General features: G+C 46.2%; 1 protein-coding gene across 1 annotated transcript in view; it reads right to left on the minus strand.

The window, feature by feature from the left end:
- SLIT1 (slit guidance ligand 1) overlaps positions 1-25157 on the minus strand; it is a 134206-nt gene that overhangs the window by 88366 nt on the left and 20683 nt on the right. The window contains exons 2-4 of the mRNA XM_081863861.1: positions 21673-21744; positions 21197-21268; positions 19520-19591 (exon numbers count right to left, since the gene is read on the minus strand). Coding sequence (XP_081719987.1) covers positions 19520-19591; positions 21197-21268; positions 21673-21744 — 216 coding nt within the window. The remainder of the gene's footprint in view (positions 1-19519; positions 19592-21196; positions 21269-21672; positions 21745-25157) is intronic.

The following is a 25157-nucleotide window of genomic DNA, read 5'->3' on the forward strand; positions in this document are numbered from 1 at the left end:
CTTTACTTCTCTATTTTCCACAAATCGAATTATCCCAGATTGATTTGCTTAGTAAACCATTGGCAATTTTATTTACTTCTGTTAATTGCTTTGACTTATTTTTATTATATGGATTGAGCTAAACCACATTAGGAGGATGGTCTTTTTAATTCTGCTAATAGCATCTAAACCCTCAAAAGGATTATTTTCTGTGGCTCTGCTGGTGAAATAACATTGACCAGCTGGATAGATGGAATTCTCAGCAGTGTTCAAGGGTAGTACTCAGAGCTCCAAACTTTTGCTTAAAAAAACATGAATTTTGGAAACTGATAAATGGTGGGCTATTTGCACTGACACAAGAAAAGGGTGGGGGAAGGAGAAGCTGCCTTTTTCTACGCAATGAAAAACAATAAAAGTTACCTTATCAATATCTGGGAGAATTGCTAGGATCCCTGCCCTTCTTCCAAGGAGCTCAGCGTGGTGGCAAATGGGTATTGTCCAATTTTATCCATTTTGAGATGAGTGAAGCTGAGAGGTGGGCTGTCCAGTGAGCTTCCTGACTTAAGTAGGCATGTCTACTCAGAAGTAAGTGCTAGGTGTGTACAGGAGTGCACCATGAATGGGAATTTGAGCCCATTCATGCTCAGCACTCCATGCACTACAACATACAGTATAGGTCATACCCTAGGCCAGGAAGTGTAACACCAGCAGTCTCAGTCCTGGAAAATGTTTCTGCATTCTGTGCTCAGTGGTAGAGTGTCTGACTCGCATGCAGAAGGGCCCAGGTTCAATCCCTGGCATCTCCAGGTAGGGCTGTGAGAGACCCCTCCCTGCAACACTGGAGAGCTGCTGCCTGTCGGTGTAGGAAATACCAAATGAGATGGACCATAATAAAGTTGCTTCCTCTGTTCCATTCGTTGATTGGCTATTCATGCAGAAAATTAATTTCATCATGCACAAGGACAAAGTTGAAACTTTTATGCACATAAAGCAGGGGTGCAGATTGAAGCCTCTTCCACCACACAGCCAAGTATAGCTATTTCATGCCAGCTCCTTTTGGACTAAGTACTCTGGTGATCCTCCTCACCCATTAGCACCTCATTTGTTATCACTGTCACCCAGCCACACTGACTCTTTGTTGCTTTGAGCTCACCCCCCCCCCATCCCATCCCATTTTCCTGTTGATCACTGTTGACATTAACCCTGCATCCACAACTCTCCCCCTCCTTCCAGGCTGAGTTGCACAGACCCAGACACACACTTTCCCCCACCCCACCCCACCCCAACCATTTTGGCAAAGCAAATTTCTCCTCCTTATTGGTATTCGGCAAATCACTCTCAGCACCCAGCCTCTTGCCTTCTTCCCACAGAAGGGTCTTTTGTCAGTTATGCCATTTAAGCACACACACTCCCCTCCCCAGCCCTGTGGGGTTGTGGTAGAGAATTGCAAATGGTAAACCCTGACATGTCTGGTGACAAGACTTGCCCCCTCACTAGGGGGGGAAAGCATAAAGGCAGGACAACTCTCACCTCCCTGGAAGCACTTTGCAGGAATGTTACATCCAAGAAAAAGAAAACAGGTCAGGTCCAAACCAGCACCAAATCAACAGGTTGTCACTGTTCAACTGGGGGTTGAAATGCCTATTCACTGCATTCCTGATGGCATGAGATAGCTCAGCTGCTTAAAGAGTGGTTGCAGATTCAATCACCATAAGGGAAAGCTGCATATTCCTGCACTGCAGGGGGTTAGACTAGATCAGCGGTTCTCAACCTGTGGGTCCCCAGATGTTGTTGGAATACAACTCCCATCATCCCTGAGCTCTGGCCTTGCTAGCTAAGGGTGATGGGAGTTGTAGTTCAACAACATCTGGGGACCCACAGGTTGAGAAAGGATGGATTAGGTGATCCTCAATATCCCTTCCAACTTTACAATTCTGTGATTCAATGATACTAAAATGGGAAGTAGTCATTAGTCTTATGAGGAGCAGTTGAGGGAGCTGGGTATATTTAGCCTGGTAAAAATGAGACTGAGAGGAGAAATGATAGCCACCTTCAGAAATCTAAAGGGCTGTCACATGGAAGATGGAGCAAACTGGAATTCAAGTTACAGGAAAGGGGATTCTGACTAAACACCCAGAAGAAACTTTCTGATGGTAAGAGATGCTTAACAGTGGAGCAGACTTCCTCAGAAGGTGGTGACCTCTTCTTCCTTGGAGGCTTTTAAGCAGAGGCTGGATGCTTTAGGTAAGATCTCTGCATTGCTGGGGACTTGACTAGAAGATCCTCAGGGTCCCTTCCAACTCTACACTTCCATGATTCTATTACAGTGGTACCTCGGGTTACAGACACTTCAGGTTACAGATGCTTCAGGTTACAGACTCCGCTAACCCAGAAATAGTACCTCAGGTTAAGAACTTTGCTTCAGGATGAGAACATAAATTGTGTGGCGGTAGCAGCTGTTCGCCCCATTAGCTAAAGTGGTACCTCAGGTTAAGAACAGTGTTAGAACAGATTAGGTGGTACATGACCCCAGTCAAGCTTGCAAAAATTTACCACTTATCAGATAACAAATGTTGGAAATGTAAAGAAAATGAAGGTACATTTTTTCACCTCTGGTGGACATGCCCAAGGATTAAGGCTTTCTGGGAAATAATATATAACGAAATGAAAAAGGTATTTAAATATACCTTCTTGAAGAAACCAGAGGCCTTTCTCCTGGGTATGGTAAGCCATGTGGTGTTAAAAAAGGACAGAACTTTTTTTATGTATGCTACTACAGCAGCAAGGATTCTTATTGCAAAGTATTGGAAGACACCAGATCTACCCACCCTGGAAGAATGGCAGATGAAGATGACAGATTATATGGGACTGGCAGAGATGACTGGCAGAATCCGAGACCAGGACAAAGAGACAGTGGAAGAAGATTGGAAGAAGTTCAAAGACTATCTTAATAAACATTATAAAATTAAGGAAGGCTAAAAAGATATGGGTTTAAAAATTAGTGGTTTGCAGGGGCGTTGATTAAGGAAAAAGAATAGAATTATCAAAAACTATGGGAAATATGGGAATGGATTTGCTGATAAGATAAATGAGATTAGAATACAGAAGGGGGAGGTGTGAGGAGGTCGGGGAAATTAGGTTTAGAAAATAAGGTTTGAATTTATACTTGTTTTTGGTTTGTTGGTTTATGTATGTTTTTATTGTTGTCTGTGTTTATATGTGTTTATTCGAAACTTTAATAAATATCATTTTTTTTTAAAAAAGAACAGTGTCAGATTAAGAACAGACCTGCAGAATGAATTAAGTTCTTAACCCGAGGTACCACTGTATTCATTTATCTTTAAGAGCTCACAAAGAACATAGCTATGATAACATGCTTATGTATTATATTATTTATTATATCCTACTTTCTCCCTTAATTCAAAGTATCTTGGACCCAATGGGTTTTGTTGTTGTTGTTTTTTTAAAAAGGAAACTTGGTGTAGATCTGATTGCTCTGACAACACATAAAATGACTGACACCTGCTGCTTCCACAGATGGTCCTGATTTGTGGCACTACATGGAACACACTGCTGGGGGTCTGTTCCAAGTTTGGAAGATGCTCATTGCCTCATCAAACATACATATTTGCAACCAGGAGAGAAACTATGCATCTCCAGCAAGTAGTCAAAGCACTGAAGGGTGTGTGGGGGGGGGGGGACAGGACGGACATGCACTGCATCTATCCTAAGGCAATAAGTCAAAATCTGCAAATTAGGTCAGTTTGTATGCCACTCTAGAAAGCCTTAAACATGCATTGTCAAAATGCAAATAGCCTTTGTTGATAACTTTGTTAATGAAATATACTCAGAGTCGCAAAGTGATTTCATGCTCTTTATTCAGCTCATAGTGGTGAGGAAGAATGAATGAATGTCCCCTCAAAGTATCTGCTTTATATACATTATTTACACAATGGGCTGCACATGATTGGCTAATTCCAGGATTCTACTGTAGGCCAATCAGGTTGTGGATTCACTTCTATCTGGAGCATGATTGGGTGGTTCCTGCTAACCAATCATACTGCTGCATTGTTCTAGGACCAATCAGACTGCTGCATTCTGAATCCTATTGTTCTAGGACCAATCAGACTGCTGCCTTTTGGAGCCTATTGTTCTAGGACCAATCAGACTGCTGCAGTTTGGATCCTATTCAACTCAGTACATAACACCCCTCCCCTCTAAGTTCCAGTCCTGCCCGGAAGGTCGCATTCATAGTCCTCAAGGTACGCCGGTGGCCTACGTGTGCGTTGCGGCCTGGGGTGTTCCCTGGTCCGGGGTTCAGGTTCTGGCTCGTGTTCCAAGGATGGGGCTGTTTGGTCTGGCGCAACCGGCTCGCTCAGTCGTGGTTCTGGTTCCGGTGTCCTTTCGGCCTCGCGGGTCCTCTCTGTATTTACTGATTCTGCCTCTCCTGCTTGCCCCTGCTGCTCTATGGGCCTCACTGCCCCACTGTTCCCTTGGGACTCCTCTGACCTGTCCTCCTCCTCCTGGTTTTCTCCCGGGAATCGTCGCCGTATCTGGTCGCAGTGGCGGCGCCAGCATTGCCCCCCATCTGTTAGCACCTCGTACGACACGGGGCCCGTGACCCTGGTGACTGTGGCAGGTACCCATGCAGGGCCTGCCCCAAAATTCTTTGCGTACACTGGGTCCTGGGCCTCGAAGGTCCGGGGGTTCCTGCCTTCCCCCACCACTACCTCATCCTGAGCTCTATCGGGGTGAAGGCGGTCCAATCTGATTGCAAGGCGCCGACCCATTAGTAGTTCAGCGGGGCTCCGGCCAGTCGTTGAGCTGGGGGTGCTGTGCTGTGCTAGAAGGAATGTGGCAAGGCGGTACTCCCAATCCCCTTGCGTCATGCGGCGAAGGGTGTCCTTGGTGGTCCGCACCATGCGTTCTGCTTGGCCATTGGTGGCAGGGTGGAATGGCGCCGAACGGATGTGGCGGATGGCGTTCTGCACTGTGAAGGTTTGAAATTCTCCTGATGTAAATGCAGTCCCGTTGTCTGAGACGAGAGTGTCAGGGAGCCCGTGGGTTGCAAACAGCCTGCGTAGTACCCGGATGGCTGCGGACGTAGAAGTGGACGGTACCAGTGCGACTTCCAGCCATTTGGTGTAGGAGTCCACCACTATGAAGAATGTTTTCCCCTGAAAGGGGCCAGCGAAGTCCACATGCAGGCGTGACCATGGTGCTCGGGCGGACTCCCAGGACTGGACTGGGGCCCTTGGGGGATCTGGGCGGGATTCCTGGCAGGCCTGGCAGTGTTTGACCCAGGCCTCTATCTCTCCGTCGATCCCCGGCCACCACACATAACTCCTGGCAAGGGCCTTCATTCTTACTACCCCTGGGTGTGTCTCGTGTAGGGCTGTGAGGACCCTTTTGCGGAGGGGCTGGGGAACAACGACCCTGCTTCCCCATAACAGGCACCCCTTGTGGGCTGACAGTTCATGTTTGCGGGTTGTGTAGCCGGCGAATTCTGGCCCGGGGCTGCGGCTGGGCCATCCCCTCCACACCCAGTCCAGGACCCGGGAGATGACCCTATCTTTCTTGGAATGGTGTGCAACTTCTTGTGCCTGAATGGGGCGGTCAGGAAGCAGCTCCAGGCTCATAACCTCTTGTGCAGGTGCTGGGTCGGGGCCTGTTTCCGGTAGTGGTAGCCTGCTGAGGGCGTCTGCATGGCCCATCGCCTTTCCAGGGCGGTGAATCAGTGCATACTGGTAGCTGGCAAGGAAAATTGACCACCTGAGGACGCAAGGAGACAGCACTTGGGGGGTCTGCTTTTCGGGGGCAAACAAGCCAAGCAACGGCTTGTGGTCAGTCACCACGGTGAAGGGCCGCCCGTACAAGAAATCATGGAATTTTTTTACTCCCTTCACGATTGCCAGACCCTCCTTGTCGATTTGCGAGTAGTTCCGCTCGGTTTCGTTGAGTGTCTGGGAAAAGTATGCTACCGGTACCTCTCTTCCATCCGGGAGTTGGTGTCCCAGGACAGCGCCGATGCCATAGGGCGAGGCGTCGCATGCTAGCACCACCGGCAGCCTCTCGTCGAAGTGTGCCAAGACCGAGTTTGAGACAAGCAAGTCCTTGACTGCCTGGAATGCGGCCTCCTGGCGCTGGCCCCACACCCAAGGGGCCCGCTTGTCCAGGAGTCTGTGTAGGGGCTCCGCTACCGCCGCCTTGTGGGGAAGGAAGGAATGGTAAAAGTTCAATAATCCCAAGAAGGCCTGAAGTTCAGTCTTGTTCTTGGGCGCTGGGGCATCACAGATGGCCCGTACCTTGTCCCCAGTCGGGTGAACCCCTTCTGCATCCACCATAAATCCCAGAAAGTCCACTTGAGGCACTCCTAGTAGACATTTTTCCCGCTTCACCTTGAGACCCGCCATCTGGAAACGGTGCAGAACAGTGCGGAGGCGGTCCTCAAACTCCTCTGGTGTGGGCCCGGCAATCAACACATCATCAAAGAAGGGGGTGACACCAGGAATCCCTTTAAGGAGAGAGTCCATTAGATTCTGGAATATGCCTGGTGCCACGCTGACCCCGAATTGCAGCCGCTTTACCCTGAACGCTCCTCTGTGCGTCACAATCGTCTGTGCCTCTGCTGTGGCCTCATCTACTGGCAGCTGTTGATATGCTTGGGCCAAGTCCAGCTTGCCAAAAATTTTCGACCCAGCCAGGGTGGCAAGGACATGGCTGACCACTGGCACTGGGTATGCATGGGCCATGAGGGCCTTGTTTATGGTACATTTGTAGTCTGCGCAGATGCGGACCGAACCATTAGGCTTGACGGGTGTGACGATTGGGGTTTCCCAGGGGGCATTAGGCACCGGCTCCAGCACTCCTTGCTCCACGAGTCGGTCCAATTCCTCGTCTATACGGGGTTTCAGGGCGAATGGGACCCGGCGGGCCTTGAGCCTGACTGGTCGTACTGCGGGGTCAAGCTGTAGAGCAATGGGGGGGCCCGTATACTGTCCCAATTTCCCATCGAAAACCCCCGGAAACTCCTTGCATATGGCGTCCACGTCCACTTGTAAGCTCATGTGGTTCACCCCGGTGATGGCTAGTCCCAGTGGTCCAAACCATGCCAACCCCAGTAAGCTAATGTAGGGGCCCTTGACCACAAGCAAGTCCAGTTGCCGCGTCCGCCCTCGGTATTGCACCCTGAAGGTCCCCACCCCCATTGTGGGGACCTTACGTTTCTGGAAGTCCCGGAGGGTGAATGGGGCCGGCCTGAGTTTGGGACCCCCAGTAGGACACAGTTTCCTTAAGGTCCTTGCCGAGATTATGGATAGAGTTGAACCCGTGTCAAGCTCCATGCGGCATGGGGCCCCCTCTATCTGTACCTCTACATAAATTTTCTCTACGTTGGGGTGGGGCAACTGGTATACCTGGAAGTCTGTGAGCTCCGTCGAGTTGCCTTGGTGCGTTGGGCCCCGGGACCTGGGGCTCTTGGATTGGTCATCTGATGCCTGGCTTCGGGTGGGCCGAGCCCGACACACCCGGGCGATGTGTCCCAATTTTCTGCACTGCCTGCACTCTGCGTTGCGGAAACGGCAGGTCCTCCTCTCGTGACTTTCTCCACAGCTTGCGCAGTTCCCTCCTTCTCGTCGAGGCAGCTGTGGTATGTGGGCTGCTTGAGTGCGCTGCTGTACTCGGTGCACCTCCTCCCTGTCGGATCCCGAGTCGTTGGTGAGGTCTTCGTGGTGGACCCTCGGTTGGGACGGCTGGCTCAGCCGTGCCTCTTGCGTCGACCTCTCAGCAGCTTCCGTTGCCAGGGCCTCCTCCAGAGCGACCTGGAACGTTAGGTTCTTCTTAGCGTAGAGGCGTCGTTGCAGCTTCTCATCCTTCAGGCCACCGACGAGGCGGTCACGAAGCATGTTCTCCAGCTCTGAGAAGTTGCAGAACCGGGCAGCTTGGCGGAGAGAGGTCACAAACCCAGTTATGGTTTCCCCAGGGGCTTGCCGCTTTGCGTAGAAGGCATTTCGACGAGCCACCACTGAGGGCTGTGGCGAAAAGTGCCCCTTCAGCTGTTCCATTATTGTTTTGTATGGAACAGTAGCGACGTCTTCAGGCGCAAGGAGAGCCCAGGCGATTTCAAATGTCTCCTCTCCGCAGACGCTGAAGAATATTGCCCTCTTCTTGGCGTCTTCTTCATCGGTGACCCCTTTGGCTTCTAGGAGGAAGGTGAAACGGGAGGCGTACGCTTCCCAGTCTCCAGATGCTGGGTTGAATGGCGAGAAGCTGCTGTCAGTTGCCATTCTGAGTTCCTTGTGTCCCGGAGCTGAAGCCTGGATACACGGTGCGAGGCAGCGGTGCGGCAGGTGGCGGTGCTGCGGTGCTGTGTGTGGCAGTCAGCTCAGCGGGATCCCATCCTCGTCGCCAGTGAAATATACTCAGAGTCGCAAAGTGATTTCATGCTCTTTATTCAGCTCATAGTGGTGAGGAAGAATGAATGAATGTCCCCTCAAAGTATCTGCTTTATATACATTATTTACACAATGGGCTGCACATGATTGGCTAATTCCAGGATTCTACTGTAGGCCAATCAGGTTGTGGATTCACTTCTATCTGGAGCATGATTGGGTGGTTCCTGCTAACCAATCATACTGCTGCATTGTTCTAGGACCAATCAGACTGCTGCATTCTGAATCCTATTGTTCTAGGACCAATCAGACTGCTGCCTTTTGGAGCCTATTGTTCTAGGACCAATCAGACTGCTGCAGTTTGGATCCTATTCAACTCAGTACATAACAGTTAATAACCAGGATGGCCAGCAATATATTGTCTCTTCATCTATTACTTCTTTATTGCCTAGAATACATTTCATATGTGTGCTATGGAAACTGCATGCCAAAAGAGGATTTGTTATGAAAAGTGATGGAACTGGAGATTAATGGAAAGAGATTCTTCGACTGCTGCCTGAATGAAAGTTGGCAAGAGAACCATCACCATATATCCCATGCTGTTGTTTTTAGTTGAAAGCAGTTGTGGTATTTGGGGGTGGGGGGTGGGGAGGCATCAACCTGCCTATTCTTTCCTGCAGAAATGATGAGATGGGGTTCGAGGCAATCTGCCATTCAGGAACTGACCAGACCTGCTTAGCTTCAGAAAAGTGGCTATATTGCCATGTGTCCCCAATTCTACAATAAAACTATATCCTCTTAATGGAACTGGAGGTTCAGACATTTGGTATACTAAACCAATTGAAATGGCAGCCCAGTGACATTTATAGGCTTAGTTAACCAGGTTTCCTATTTGCTTCCTTTAAAAGGAACTCATTCTGGTCATGATAGTGACAAATTGTATGGATTCCAGAACAATAATCTTAGAAGTCACACAGCAGACTGGGTTTGTTTGTTTTTAAAGTAAAAGAATAAAAAGGAGTCAGAGGCGGCTGCAATCTTCAGTGAAGATACAGCAAGGGGAGGGAATGCTTCACCCTTTGCCCTCCAGCCATTTTCCCCATTCAAAATTACCTCTCCTGTGATGAAAAGAGGTATCTATGTCCTTTCCCCCTAGGTGGCAAAGCTGCTGAGGAAGGGTGAATCTTGAGCAGAGGGAGAAAAGATTAAGCAGACCCCGCCTTGCCAGTCCTTTGCTCGAACATGAAGTCTCCGTGGTTGATATAGCTATATCCATTCTATCTGAGAGAAAGTGACTGTTACGCAAGTCTGTGGTATAATGAGAGTTTGATCCTTATTTGGAAGACTGTGAATGTGGACAGCAGTGCTGTGAGTGTCCACAGAGATGGAGGCACGGTATTGTCCTTCACATGGTGTGGACGAAAACAGTAATGCTGCCTTGTATAGAGTAGCTGGATAAAACAGCTGTAGAGTCAAGAGAACAAGGAGACAGACGATCATACTCTGTGGCCAGGCCGGCAAGGAATAACAAGCAACTTGTATCTTGAAACCTACATTGTTTTACCCCCACAATTTTCTCTCCCTGTCACCACTTTCGCCTATCTTTCGGACATCACTGTGGGTCACCAACTATATGCATAGCAAGGAGGAGAGCGATGGAAATGTATTTGGCTGCATGATTGCCAAGGTCACCTTCCCGCCTTGGTAATTTTCCTTGATGGGAAACAAGATTCATTTTTAACAGCTCTTCATTTTCACAGTGACACTGCCCTCCTGCTAGTGTGAGACTGGGGGGAAGTGGGGGAGGCCTGGCCCTTTGTTCCTCCGTCCAGTGCTGACAGTTTAATTAAACCCCATTTGAGGCAGGGTCAGCAAGGTCAGGTGCTCTCCAGCAAAATATCAACTAAGCACCATTTTCAGGCACCAAGGCTACTTAATGAGATACTCTCCAGAGGACAAAGAGCATAGGTTTAAGGACACCTTTGGTAAATCACCACCTCTCAGCCTAACCTATCTCACAGGTTTCCTGTGGGGACAAAATACCATAGACCTATATATGCCATCTTAAAGGGAATGAGGGACCTAAATCAAAACAACTACACCACACATAAACCATGAAGATAGTCAGTGGTGCAACAGCAGTTAGGAAAGAGCAACTTCGGGAGAGGCAGCCATGATAGTTTGAGGCATGGAAAACGACAAGTCTTTATAGTGCTACAGGACTCTCTGGCTGTGTCCAAACAACAGTGTAAAGTGGATTTGATGCACCCCACGTGTCCATATCTTTTGCGTCATCCATACAATGTTGCTCTTATTCAAGTAGTATTCCATACTCTCCCCACCCCACCCCATTTAATTTGGATTTTCCTAAGGAGGGAAATCCAACATAAAATTGCATGTTACCCAGCTGTGGATGTATGGAAGCACATTGTGTGGGTAGGGTGTTTTCCATCACCTATCACCACACCCCCTGTTGGTGAGTCACTTCTTTGTAGGCTGTTGGTGGGGCTGGTCAGGACAGACACATATTTACTTTGTATTCTTTTACCCACTATTTTGTACCCATGATACCTGTGTGCACACCCACAATGGACTTCAGGTTTCCAGAACTCAGAGAGGGTGGGGCCAGGTCAGGCTGAACATACACATGCACACATAAACAAAACAAAACAAAACAAAACAAAACAAAACAAAACAAAACAAAACAAAACAAAACAAAACAAAACACAAAACACAAAACACAACTGTAACCCAGTATTTTGGGCAAATCTGGTATGTTGGAAAACCTGTATCTAAAAAAATAAAATAAAAATTAAAGTATAGATGAAAACACATAAACAAATGCCTTCATGCACGCCCACAATGGACCTCAGGTTTTCAGAACTTAAGGAGGGTAGGGAAATACTAACTGAGGGGAGGGAACGGCAACATCATGTAAATACACCTCATCAAGCACAGTCCACTAGTGCAGATTTCAGTTCAAAGCATTCATGCATATGCAGAGATGAATGTACGCAAAAGTTCACATGGAAAAATCTGTGCAACCCACATGGGCATTAGCACTAGATGAAATATGCCTTGTAGAAAGAATGCCCAAAAAGACATGTCCATATCCAAATCCAGACATGCAGACTGGTGAATTCTGAGTTCAAATGCAGGTTACTGATCAACATTAGTAGGTACCCTTCCTTGGAGCTGATGACTTGAGTCCTGCCTCAGATCATTTCCCCCAAACACCATCTTCTCTTCACACTGTGCTTTTCCCACTGAAACTTTTCCTTTAATCTAAACACGCCACTGTCTTGCCCATTAGTTGACACAGCCTGCTCCCCCACAGTGGTACAGCCTTATACAGGGTGAGTCCTTTAAAAGGGGCCTCATGGATACAGAGTACAGATGTTCCACGGGGCCCTCTTTTAAAAGACTCACCTGGAAATGCCCCCTTGGAAGGAAGTCCCATTGAGTTCTAGTAAGTGGGTAGTTGACTGAAGTCTTAGTCCTTTTACACAAAGGTCCATGAGGTGGAGAGAGAGAAATTCTCCACTGCCACAACACGCCCTCTCAACCTGCCTACCTGGCCACAGCAAACAATCACAATTACAGGCCAAAGGCTTAGAGCAGACTTCAACTAATGGGAGCCACATACACCAGTGCTTTTTTTCTTTAAAAAATATGTTTAGGGGTACTCTCATTTTCCTACTCATATTGAGGCCAAACTTAGATTCACAAAATGTTTAGGGGTATGTGTTCCCCTGCATTCCCCCCCAGAAAAAAACCGCTGCCTAGGACTGATTTTTTTTTTAAATGTCATTTGCAAAAGAGATCATTAAGATTACATTACAAATCTCAACAGGTTTTGAACTATCATGATTTCTCCTGTGAAATGTAATTTTGTATAGATGCTGGGAATTCTTCAAGAACACCCCGAAGGTTTCTTGAGGGAAACTGTTACAGTCAAACCAGCTTGTTTGCCACTTAATAATAGCCTTGAGAAACATTTATAACTGAAAAAGGGGGCATCTTTTGTATTCAAAGAGACTGTGAGGATTAAAGGGCCATCCTCTAAAACGAGACTCGTAAAGGGCATGGGAGGACAGCTGGCTTGTAGGGTGACACCACTTCCAGCTGTGCGACCAAGATTTCCCATGCAAGGCATTGTAACCGCAGTTTAAGGCTGTCATTCCTGCTAGTGCTCAGAGTTGATTTAAATGCACCAGACTCGGTTTCACCCTAACCGAATTCATCATCGTCATGGTGGGAAAATACTATTTGTGTTATAGGAGAAAACAATAAACTGCAGAGGGCATTTTATGACTAGTACGGGATATTAAGGCTCGAATGATCCATAGGAGAGGAGACAGGACTAAACATCAGAGCAGAACTCCATACACAACTCACTGAAAGTCAGAACACAAGGAGTCACTCCAGGCTTTGAGCCTGGCAGCACATCGGGGTCAGTATTATCCTCCTCATATTATAAATGCGAGTTGGGGGACAGTAGCGTTTCAAACTTGGAATATTGTAGTGGCCTGCTTAACATTACCCAATATATTCATAGCTGCGTTGTGTGCTAAACTAATGAATTTCTGGGCTCACTGCTCATTTTCTTACCACGGTCTATGTAGGACGTTGCTTTTCTCTCTGCCCAGCTCTAATATGTTGGACAGCTTGTCCTTATGACGGTCCCAATTCCAAGGAGGATTTCCACACCAACAGCAAATACTTGCAGAAACATTCAATTAAAGGCATGGATACTCTCCATGTAGTCAGGAGAAGTCAATATAGAAGTTCCAAGCACTGTACATAGTTGTTCTGTGTAAAAGAATGACACATAGCTTAAAATGTGACAAGGAACTAAAGGTGATGTGGGAAATGGTCAGAAACTGTGAAGAGCCAGATCTTCTAAGACTAGGATCCCTCCCCTACCATCCACTCCCCCTTGCCTCTGTCTAGCTGTTTCACCTCTTGGCCAACAAAGGAAGGAAATACGAGGGAGTCTCCTAAACATTCCTCCCTCCCACATCCATCTTCTGTTGATGAGATTTGGGTTTACAAGGATGGCATTAAAGATAGAGCCGATTAAGGGAGGGGGCAGAATTCTGCTCTACAATAATTATCTTAATTGTTTATTTCTAATGTAAAAGCCAGAGGTGACCTTGATGCAGCATTAGTTCCAGCAGCATATACGGTACTTGTGTGCCATTTCCACACACATCTATGACCCAAGACCTATAGCAATGTCTGTAACTTAATTTTAAAGAGGTACCATTACCAGACTGTGGGCATGCTGTCGCACAGCTTATGCATTTGGTTCCTCTGACTGGTTGAGCCTATGTCCTGAAAGTGGGAGACAAGGTGTGGTAGTTGTGGGGAAGCTACTCTGTGACCAGCCAGAGAACTGGGCAGTGTTTCTCCACAGGCCACTGCCTACAGCATCCCTGGCATCCTTCTTTCCAAAGCGACTCACTCAAGTTCAGTGACTGAACTTAAATATCCCACAGCACCTAAGACACGGGGTCCAGCTAAATATACATCAGCTAATGAACTGGTATTGCCACCAGGCCTGAAATGCCCAAAGGCAAATAATGCACCACACATGAAGACACACATACTCAAAGCCTTTTCTACATTTGAACATATATCATCATTAATCTCTCAAGACTGGATGTTTTTCCATCTGCAGTACTTGAGGGTCGATTCCAAAAGATCCCACCTGAGAAACGTCTTTGCCCCTGTGGAGATCGTAGCACCGAAACAGCGGCAGACGTCCTCCTGTCTTGTACTCTCTACAAAGACCTGAGGAACGAGATCATCACTCCACTCATACTAACCATCCCAGGGCGCTCAGCCCCTGCCACAATGTCCTTTCTTCTATCAGATCAAAATGAGCAGATAACAGCAAAGGTTGCTAGGTTCATAGCAGGGGCAATCAGAATAAGGGCCACTAACTGACAGCTGATTTAGGACTTTAAATTGTGCTCTTATATCAAATTTCCTTTTCTGCGTATATTGTAATGTTTTACTGTTGCTATGGCCATTGGTTAATGCGAATAAAGTTTTATCGTACCTATCATTAATCTCATTTGGGGATCTAGTTGGACTGTTTATATTAATGTTTAAAGCAGGACTGACGACTTATTATTTTTTGCTAATGTGAGCTAATGGTGTTGGTTTTTCTTTTTCTATTTGCATTTTTTAAGAGAGAGAGGGACATAATTACAAGTCTGTTCTGTGACATCCTTAATATCTGAGACTGAAGCATATACAAGAATGTCCTATTTTTTTTAAGAACTCGCCTCAAATTGGTAAGATTTTGTATTCCAGAGATACCTTAAACACAACAAATACGGAAGAAATACAACAACCAAAGGAGTCCTTCCAGGGGAGGGAGCATCATGGCCGAATGAACAAAGGTTCTCAAAGAGCTATGAATACCCGAAACACCTAAAGAAAAGTACCCATATTTATGAAAGACACACTTCTGGCAGCATCAGTTCTTGTACAGCACTTCCTAGTGTGATCTGTGTGTCTTTTTGGAAAATTATCAGACTGTGAAATATGAATGTTGAGTTCTACAGTTGTTCCATGGCAGCAAACATTACAAAGTCCTCCAATACTGAATTTGAGTGGCCCTGTGCCAATGACTATGAAAGCATAATGCTTCTTCCTACAAACAAATCAAAGGTTACAGCGTACCCAAGGGAAACTTAGGTATGTGGAAGCTCATGATACTTAACATTTGCCCCCCAAACAGGGACAAAATCCCCCCCCCCCAGGTTGTATGTGCAATTCTCAGCTTATTTGACCACTTGCATTCCTTCATTCTAGACCAAGGGCTTATGCATGCACATCATTTTTTAAAAACTCAGAACCAGGCAGACATGGCTGGCCCACCCCTACAATAAGGGAGGGAATCCTCTACCTCCCCCGTCACCATTTCCTTGACACGGGGCACCATAGCCAGCAGCTCTTCTATTTCATCCCAAGTTTTTCAGAGCTTTGTAAATTAATACAAGAACATTGAACCTGGCTAGGTAGCAGATAGGCAGCTTCTGCAGAGATTTTAACAACAGTGTAACATGTTGTCACCTATCTGCCCCCATCAGCAGTTTAGCCACCACAGACGAGGCCCAAGGGCAGCCCCACGTACAGCATATTGTAGTAATTAAGACTTGAGGTTACCAACATATGAACTACAGAGGTCGGCTGTCCCTGACCAGGAACGGCCATACCTGGTGAACCAGATGAAGCTGGTAGAAGGCACTCCTAGCCAGACAGGACACTTGAGCCTCTAGGGACAAAGATACATCCAGGGGTACCAAAAGAGCCTCCATCTTCTCAGGATTCCAACACAATTCATTAGCCCTCCTGCAGGTCCACCACTGCATCCAGACACTGGCCCAGAGCTTGCACAGCCTCATATCTGATTCAGATGTCACCAAGAAATAGGGTTGTGTGCCATTGCCTTTCACTGAAATGCCTTGTGATATGATATAATATAATGAAATAATATAAATATTGTGTGTATCTGCTACATCTAACAGAAGGTTGAAAATTAATCACATCCAGGCCAGATCAGGTAGGGAAGAAGTAGCTTTGCACTGCAGGGTTTAATCCATCCAGAACTTCATAGTTAGCGTGACACCCTGGTTTTATGTGTGGGTTTGTGAGTGTGCACTTGTGTGCACATACGCTCTGGAGCCCCTCATGCAAACTCACAAATGTCTACATTTTTATTTATGGAAATTTGCATCCAACTAACCCATTCTCAGAGTAGATCCACTGAAATCAATGCACTTGCCTTAGTCAAGAACAATGATTTCAATGGGTCTGTTCTGAGTATGACTTGGGGATACATCGTTCTGGGAGGGGGGGGATACACAGTTGTGGGGGCACACTGTCCAACAACAGTGAATAACTGTTTAACAGCTTGAAGAAGCAAAGTCGACAGTCAATGGCAATAAGCTAGATCAAGCCATCAGCTGCCATGGTAACGGCTGCCTCAGAAACCGTGCCTTTTAGGGGGCTTGGCACAGGCCTATCCCCTCTCTTGTCCTTTTATAATCACATATAAAACAGAGGAAACCATCTCCTTGGTACTTCCTTTCACACTCATTCCTAAGGTCTTGCATCTGGATGAGAAGCATGTCCCGGAGAGCAGTGGGAAATATCTGCACATGCCTCCTGTCCTTGTTCTTGGGATTGGAGCCCCGAACAAACCAGGCCAAGCTGACATTCCTCAGGAATAAACCTGGCACTCCTTAAAATGTTGGGAGAGGGAAGGGAAGCAAACACTTATTCTCTGAAACCTCTGCTTCCCTTACACGGCTGTGCTCTTTCTCTAGTCACAGAATGCCACCCACTGGCTGAGGATACTGTGCTATGATCGTGTGGGCTTCCCCAACTGGGCTTTTTTCCTCTTCCCAATATAATTCCAGGCACTCTGCAGAGTCTGGTTTGCATGGGTAAAAATGAAATGACAACATTACTGTGTCCAATGGCTTGTCTTCCTTAGCTCTGACAGGGGTCCATTTCAGACACTTGATCGGAAGAATATGGCTTTAGACATCTGTACCCTGCCACATATTCATAGCCTCCAGCAAGGAACAATGTAAGTAAGCATTTGAAGCTAATATATGTTGATTTTCTGATCTTCATGAGTTTTTAATCTCTCTAAGAAACTCATATGTCATTAGAAAGGCCATTTGTAAGTGAAGGATACAAAATGAAGATAAAAATTACCGGTAACTACTCTCTGATGCACTGCAGCCCACCCCTTCCCCTTATAACTCAGGTAGACAAAATGGCACCTTCCCAATGTTACCATACTCCAACTTCTACCAGCCCCAGCCAGTGTAGCTAATAGTCAGGAATGATGGGAGCTGTAGGCCAGAAATATCTGCAAAGCATCACATTGGCTACCTCTGACACAGTAAGGACCCTCATTCTCTGTGTGGGTAGGGAGAATGTATACCAGTATATAATTTTTACAAGAACACTTGTGATGATTTAAAATCTTTTAATTGTGGTTGTATGAACTTCTGTTCTTAAATGAGATCTGAAAGTTCTTCCACCAGCCTCTAGAAAGTGGTCTTTAAAAATCAGGCAAGCCTGGATAAGTGAAGATGGGGAAGGGAAATAAGACAGGAAAAATGAAATGACTCATGGTTATCCGCCAACCTCTACAAAAGATAAAAAACAAAAAGTATTCCAAGCCAAAAACTCAGCTTAAGTAATTCATTTGTTTCTACTAGTAGTTCTCCTATTGCAAGCTGTCATCTCTGCTAATGCTTCTACCTTCTGTGTTTGTGCCCACACACACACACACACACACTTTAACAATGCAAGTGCCTTTTTCTGACTAAAAAGCTTTGCCAGAAGCCCTTTTTGAATCCCTCCAACATGTGATAATGAGCCTTGGCAGGTGCCCACCCCCTATGATTTTGATAATGTTTTGTTAGCAGCTGCCGGTGCACAGAGAAGAAAACATGTTATGCAAGTCATTGTTACTTTTGTATTTATAGAAGCCATAAAGAAATACATAATTATAAACACGTTTTATGGGCAACTGCATATTTCAACTTATTAGCACGAGCTTTTAAGGAGGCAGGCCTACAAAGGAAATGTTATTTTATACTTCCTTTTATTAATTATTTTACATGAACATTTTATCTTTAATCTTTATTTTTAAAAGACACAGTTGTTCATTTTCTGTCTTTCCTAGCTCTTGGTAATTAGCAAGGGAGGATAGAAGTGATTATATATTGTCTGTTCAGCTAGGGAGACAAAATGTTTAGATTCACAATCAACTCAGCAAAGCAAAAATCTAAAGAGCTCTCTTGCATCAGTCATCACAGCCCTTTTTTGTGGAGTATACAGGTGTACACAGACACAAACGGATGCTTAATGGTACCTATGCAATTTGGGACGTAGAAACCTCTGACTTCTGCATGTCTGGAATGAAGCCCACGGTATACAAAGGGAGCAGTCACATCTGCTTGCCCACCCACTTTCTGCCTCTGGCCCTGTCCAGCACCAGCAAACAACCCCTTTTGAACATGGCGCTCAAGCTGAAAAATATTCCCCACCTCTTTTACAGGAAAGCTTTCTAGATAAATGTTCAATGATCAACTTCCATATCTCTGCTGCTATTCCGTGTAGGCATTCAGCAGGATTCAGTCCACCTAAAATCTGCAGTTCATGGTGGATTGTGGTCATCTGTGTGCAACACATGACCTTTGAAATGCCCAATACATATAATGTCCTCAGCTTCCAAGTGATATGTATGAAGATCTCAAGAACCCACTAGTCTTTCCATACTGAGGTGGCAATAATACCAGGCTGTGTACACACAACATTTTATTCTGGAATCAATGGAGACTGAGTACTTGTTTCTTCTATGTAGTCCGCATGCAATCTAGATCTATTGCGTATTCCGCCTTCCTTGAAAAACATTGCTTGAGAAGCTGGTTTAATTCAGAGGGGACTGGGACCTCATTGCAGATTGTTTCCATTTTAAATGCAGTGCGTCCATTTGAAGAGAAATGTAAGCAGACCCATGAATGGGGGAATGTATCAACACCTGCCCAATAACACTGTGGGTGGGTGTATACCAAGGCTGCAGTCACCACTTCCTACTTAATTTACCTGGGGCATATGCAAGAAGGAAAAGGCATAGATAACCTAATCAAGGTGAGGGTTTTCAAATGTGTATCAAGTAACCACACACCTCTTGAGAATGGCAGGATCTAGAATCAAAGACCGAAAGCGGCATGTTGATGATGAGGATGAATGATTCTGGACTGAGAAAAACTACATTTTTTGTGTTCTACGAACAGGTTAGGGTGCATGCAGCCTCAATTTGTACCATGCCTTAAAACTCTTGTGATCTGGATCTCAAGATGTGGCAGTTGTGGACTGGACAAAGGTGATCCGTTTCTCATTCTACACATTCAGGGCACACCGCAGATCCACACCTTGATGTTCTGGTAGCCCCATCAGCCAATTCCAGTACACAGCAATTGGTGCACCACACCCAAAACCATTTTCTTGCTGCTTTCCCATTCAAGATTTGCAGTACTCCCTCAACACCATTCTTCAAAAGGGCAGAAAAAACAAAAGCAATATGCAATATATTTCCAGGTACTTACAGCCGAGACAATGCTTGGTTGTTCTGGAATAGGAGCTCTGGCAAAGTGTGCAGCTGGTTCCGATTCAGACGTCTAGGAAAACAGAGGGGAAGGATTCATAAGCATTCACAGACTCCCATCATCCCTGATCACTGGTCATGGTAACCTGGGTTGATGGGAGTTGGGAGTCCACAGGTTCTGCACCTTATTATATGTCCTACAACAATAGCAGCTGTGCTTAAAGGTCACTTGGTTTTGTTGCTGCCACTAGTAGTTTTGTGCCCCAATGATCTCACAGCTTAACTAGAATACCTCCCTAAAACCTTGACCGATATTTTTCAGCCAACTATTCCATTTGCTTCAGCACACCCTTACAGATCAAGAACATAAAAATACTTGTGATAAAAGGTACAAGTGTGTATTTTCAAGAGAAAAGAGGGGTACAAATCCTGTCAAAGGTACATAGGAATGTATAGGTAAACTATACAGATGTGTCAAAATAAAAATAAAAATGTCCAGTAGCACCTTAGAGACCAACTGAGTTTGTTCTGAGTATAAGCTTTCGTGTACATACACACTTCTTCAGATGCACACGAAAGTTTATACCCAGAACAAACTTAGTTGGTCTCTGAGGTGCTACTGAACTTTTTTTTTTTATTTCGACTGCGTCAGACCAACACGGCTACCTACCTGTATACAGATGTGTGCAGTTTTAGTGGGGGGGGGTTTAAATTCAGATTGCAAACTACATGTGTTTTAAAATATAATTTAGTATTGTTTTTAAGGAAGGGGAAGAACAAAGAATCTGAATGGGCAACTGATACAAAGGACCAAGTATCAAGACGCAACTAGATAGAGGTCCAATTGTGGTGTTTGCAGATTTGTACAGGACATGGATAACGGTCAGAGAGTGGCCACAGATTAATGAAAAGGCAATGCAGCCTAAACTTCCAATAATAAATTACCCATGATGCTTTATGGATGAAGATTGGGGTTTCTGTATGATATCTCTATACCGATGAAAGTCCATTTAGCCTGGCATTTGCCAATTAAAGGGGTAGCATGTTCTGCACAATGCTAGGCATGCCAGTCTGATCCAGGACTGCACTGGAACAACCCTTTCCCCCTGGCAGTGGCAGGACAAGGGAAGGATATATTCAGAGACAATAGAAGCACATTTCGCAGGTGACAATTTACAGCTGTTGTGTGGAAAGGAGGCAGACACAGCTTGGGTTGATTTGAACACTGCCCCTCGTTGAATACACACTGCTGAGAATTATTTTAGATCTGAAAGAAATGGTGAACAGACTGGGAAGCATCTGGGTGTAAATGCCAGCCAGGCTGTTCATGTCTGGGTGTAAAAACACTTAGTGTTCACACCATCTGCCTGTGTCAGCAGGAGGGTGGGGGTGGAGAAGCACTGGTTCTTGGTGTAGGTACTGGAGCTGACTGCTTTTGAGCTGTTCTCTCCACCCCTGGCCCAGTCCCACCTCTGAACTTCCTAGGACCAAGAAACCCACCAAGTGTATGATCCTAGGCCTGTGAATGGCCTGAATGGAGGGGAGAGAGAAAACAGGGTTTCTGTTGGGAAATCTCTACCCCCCCCCACCGCGTGCCACACACACATCTTTTCCCTCTGTGTGTATACTTCCCCCACCCACCGCTTCTGTAGTTTGATCAGTTCCCTGAGACACTCACAGTCGCTCCAGCTCTTTCATGTCGTCGAACACCCCTCGCTCCACCACGCTGATCTGGTTTTCCATCAGCTGCCTGAAAAAGGAATAAGAGCATCAGAGCTGGGATAGCAGAAGGGAAAAACAAGAGGATGAGGACAAAGGGAGCCCAGCATCCTAGCAGATGGGAGTTCCTCTTTGTTGGGCTGACTGTGCACAGGATAGGGAAGGGTGTGTGAGTGTTTGTTGAAGGCAAGTTGCTGTACAAAGGCATAAATTTGCCCCCTTTGCTCCTGGCCCTGCCCACTACTACTGGCATGCAGCCCTCAGAAGGTTGCCCAGAAAGAAATGCAGTCCCTGGGATGGAAAAGGTCCCCCACCTCTGAATTAAAGGGAACACACACACACACACACACAGCAGCCCCACTTGGCTTCCGTAATAACAGGGGTGGAGACATGAGGATAGTATCGCTTTGGAGGCAGCAGGGAGAGGCCACTCACAGAACTCGCAGCTGCTTCAGCCCAGCAAAGTCATTTTTGTGGATGCGGGTGATGTTGTTCCCATTCAGCTCCCTGTGAAGAGAAGGACAGAAACACTATAAGTTAGGAAGTAGACACATGGTGCTAGGCTTCAGCCAGGACCAATTAAAACACATTCAGCTGCCTGAGGCAGAGGACAAAATGGCGCCTGTCCACTGCCATGCCATGTAGAGGCTATGACTGGACTAGCAGTTGAATCTTATTCCAAGACTCGTGATGGGACAGTATGCTCAACCGCACCTGAGGGCAGCAACCTAGCTTAGAGGCTGCAGGGCAGGTTATGTGCACAATGCGGAGCTCTCTCCTCTGCTCAGCACCTCCACCTGAGGCGGTCACCGCACTTTACCTAATGGTAGGACCAGCCCAGTGCCAGATCCGTAGTCCCTAATGCAAGAGTGCTAGCCTCCTATGTACTATTTCCACACAAGCAAAACAGAGTTCACCTGTCCTGGACACCTTACTATGCTTTCCACATAGTTAGCACCATATTTCACAAGAGTTCATCTATTGAGAAGCAGGGGGTTGTGAGCCTTTCACGCACGCACATACAGGTACGCATAGATAGGCAGACAGGCAGGACCCATTTTATTCTTCTGACTGTAAATTATTTTAACTAATTTTAATCCTATATGTTATAGCGCTGTAACCCATTCTGCAATCTTGTGGTGAAGGGCAGGTAAGAAATTAAATGAATGGAATAAAAAACAAAATAGCAGCTTTTTCACAAACTTGAGATGGGTCTGAATTCTGACATTTCAACAGCATCTCTTTTCCCTGCCTGCTTCACTGCAGAAAACACGGGGGGGGGGGGATATATATATTCCTCCTCAATCCTTTGCCTCTTCACTGGTATGAAAAACTAGCTCCATGGCCGCCAGTTGCAGTGCATTGATGCCCCTCTCTGACCTTCAGGTCTCTGTGCTACAGCTATTCAGTTTCAAGTTTCATTCTACAATTACTGAGGATGAGAAACAAACTACTCCCCCCTTTCCTCCCCCCTTTTTTAATTGAGCCCCAAAATCAGAATCAAAAGTAGCCAGTGGGAGGACTGGTAAGGTTCACCAACAGAAGAGAGGAAAGGAAAAACCTGACTGGTTTGAGCAGGAGTGAAAACCAGAGCCTGGATAGACCAGGGAGAGATTTTAGATGGGATCTGGGATATACAAAGAGTCTGTGTTGAGACAGCACTAAATATGCAAAACTTTAGGTGTGTAATGTAGAGTGTGGAAGTGATGGCTTTTTGGTATGTATTTAGGGTTCTGGGTGTTCAAAGATATCTTTTCTAGCCCAATGTGGTGGCAAAGGAGACTGACACACAGGGAACCACTAATTACTTGCCATGGCTGGAGGAAGCGCCTTTGTGTGCAATGCCAACTCTCTGTCCTTCCAACTGTGATGAATGTGGAGTTTTGGATGCGTCAGAGCAAACATACACAGCACCAGCTTTTCTTCCCACTCTCAGCTTCAACCCACTGCCTACTGATAGGAGGGTCCTGGGACAATTTCTTTGCAATTCCACCTCAGCCAGACTGTTCCACAAACGGATAATTTGTATGCTTGGCTTGCGTAGGGTCAAGACTATGCATGTGGCTTCGCCCATGAAACAAGCAAGCATCATCCCTCGGAGAGACCTCATTGTCCAGCTGAAATGGCAGCTAATTGCATCCATTCGATCACAAAGATTGCTGGCCTCCTTTCATTATGAGACTGCTTGGTGCGGGTGGAACGGGGAAGCACGTTTCCAAGACACCAGGAAGGACCACCCTGAATGGATGGGGTGAACAAGCATTGCTCCCTGCCCTTTTGTGTCAGGCTGAAACCTACACTCATTCCTGCTGCAATTATGCAAGCTACAATGACAAACATGCATGGCATAATAAGAACCTGAGGCAGCTAAAAGGCTAATTGCGTACCCACCAATACATAGTGGCTCCAATCCGGGACACCATCTTCCAGGAGTGCACTGCTGAGCAAGTCACATGACCCACATGACATCACCCCCCCCAAAAAACCACTTTTCCCAGGCACGGCACCCCAAAATGCACATTTTGGGGTGCCATGCAAAAGCGCTGCCCCGATAAGCGCCTTTTCAGGGTGAGAGTGTGGCCCAAAATTGTGGCGGCCAAAATGGCTGCCGTCCTCTCGTGAGAAAATATGGGATGTCCCATTTTTTTCCAGGACAGTTGATGGAAATGTAATTGCTCAACAACCTGAATAATTTGGAGCTCGATCTTCTCCACAGAAATAGAGAGCAAGATGCAAAAACTTGCATTTTACAACCATCTTTCCTTTCAGTTCCTGAAATAGGGAGCAGCTAAAAGTAAAGGTATCCAAAACAGGGATAGTCAATGTGGTGCCTTCCAGTTGTTTTTAGACTACAATTCCCATCTTGCATAACCAGCATGGCCAGTGAATGGGAGTTGTAGTCCATCAACATCTGGGAAACACCCCTGTTAGCTACCCCTGCTCCAAAAGCGGAAAGACTTCTGTTCTTTTAAGAGTTCTGAGGAAAACATAAGTCAGACAGGTGCAACTTCTCCCATCATTGACATGGAAAACTACACCTACTGATTTGTTGCCTCTTGCTTTTAATGGGGAAGAACTCCCAGTTCTTTTAGGGATATTGTCAATCTAGTGAAGGATGAAAACATACAAGTTGAACGCAGATCACCAAAGGAAAGAACAGCCTATGGTTTTTAAGGCCATGTTAAAAATCTAGCTAGCCGTCGTCGCCGTCACTCCCGCCCCCCCGCCCCGCAACATTTATAAGGCAGGGGAAACTGCCAAGGTAATCTTGTCCTCAAGCGCACAGGATCATAATAACAGTGTTTTGCTGCATGCTGGCATGTTGTGAAGAGAAATTTAAACCGTGCCAATAAAAGGCTCAGAACCTCCAGAGACAGGGAAATCGAAAAGGCCATTCAAGAGAACATCACAGCAGTCAAGACAACTGCCAGAAAGAGAGAGAGAGAGAGTTTGTTGCAGCTGTTGAAACTGTTCTAATGTTTATGCGCCTCAGTGGGTGCCTCGACGCACAGCCCTATGCTCAATCACATATGGAAGGAGGAATAGCAGTTAGAAATCAGGGTCATGTGTTCAAGGGCTTTCTGGGGTAAACCAGCCACTCCAAACAAAATGACTTCATCAGGAAATTACCATTTATATTGCTTGTGGTGTCTAGGGGCCATCTAGGAGATGTGCCTATTGTCTTGGGTGCCACATGTGAACTCAGCTGCAGGTGTGCAGGCAGAAGCATAGACATGTACACACACACAAATGCCAGAGTAGATCATAAGCCGCAACGTTAAGAAATTTACATTTTCAATTACAAAAGCGCAACCTTTTGGCTCGGGGCTCCCAGCTCGGGGCAGCCAGTGCTAGAAGGGAATCAAGTGCTTCCTGGTATAGCTGAATCTTTTTGTTTTACCCCCTCAGTGCAGGCTACC

This window comes from Podarcis erhardii (genome assembly GCF_964252035.2).
Source record: "Podarcis erhardii genome assembly, chromosome: 5".
Taxonomy (NCBI): domain Eukaryota; kingdom Metazoa; phylum Chordata; class Lepidosauria; order Squamata; family Lacertidae; genus Podarcis; species Podarcis erhardii.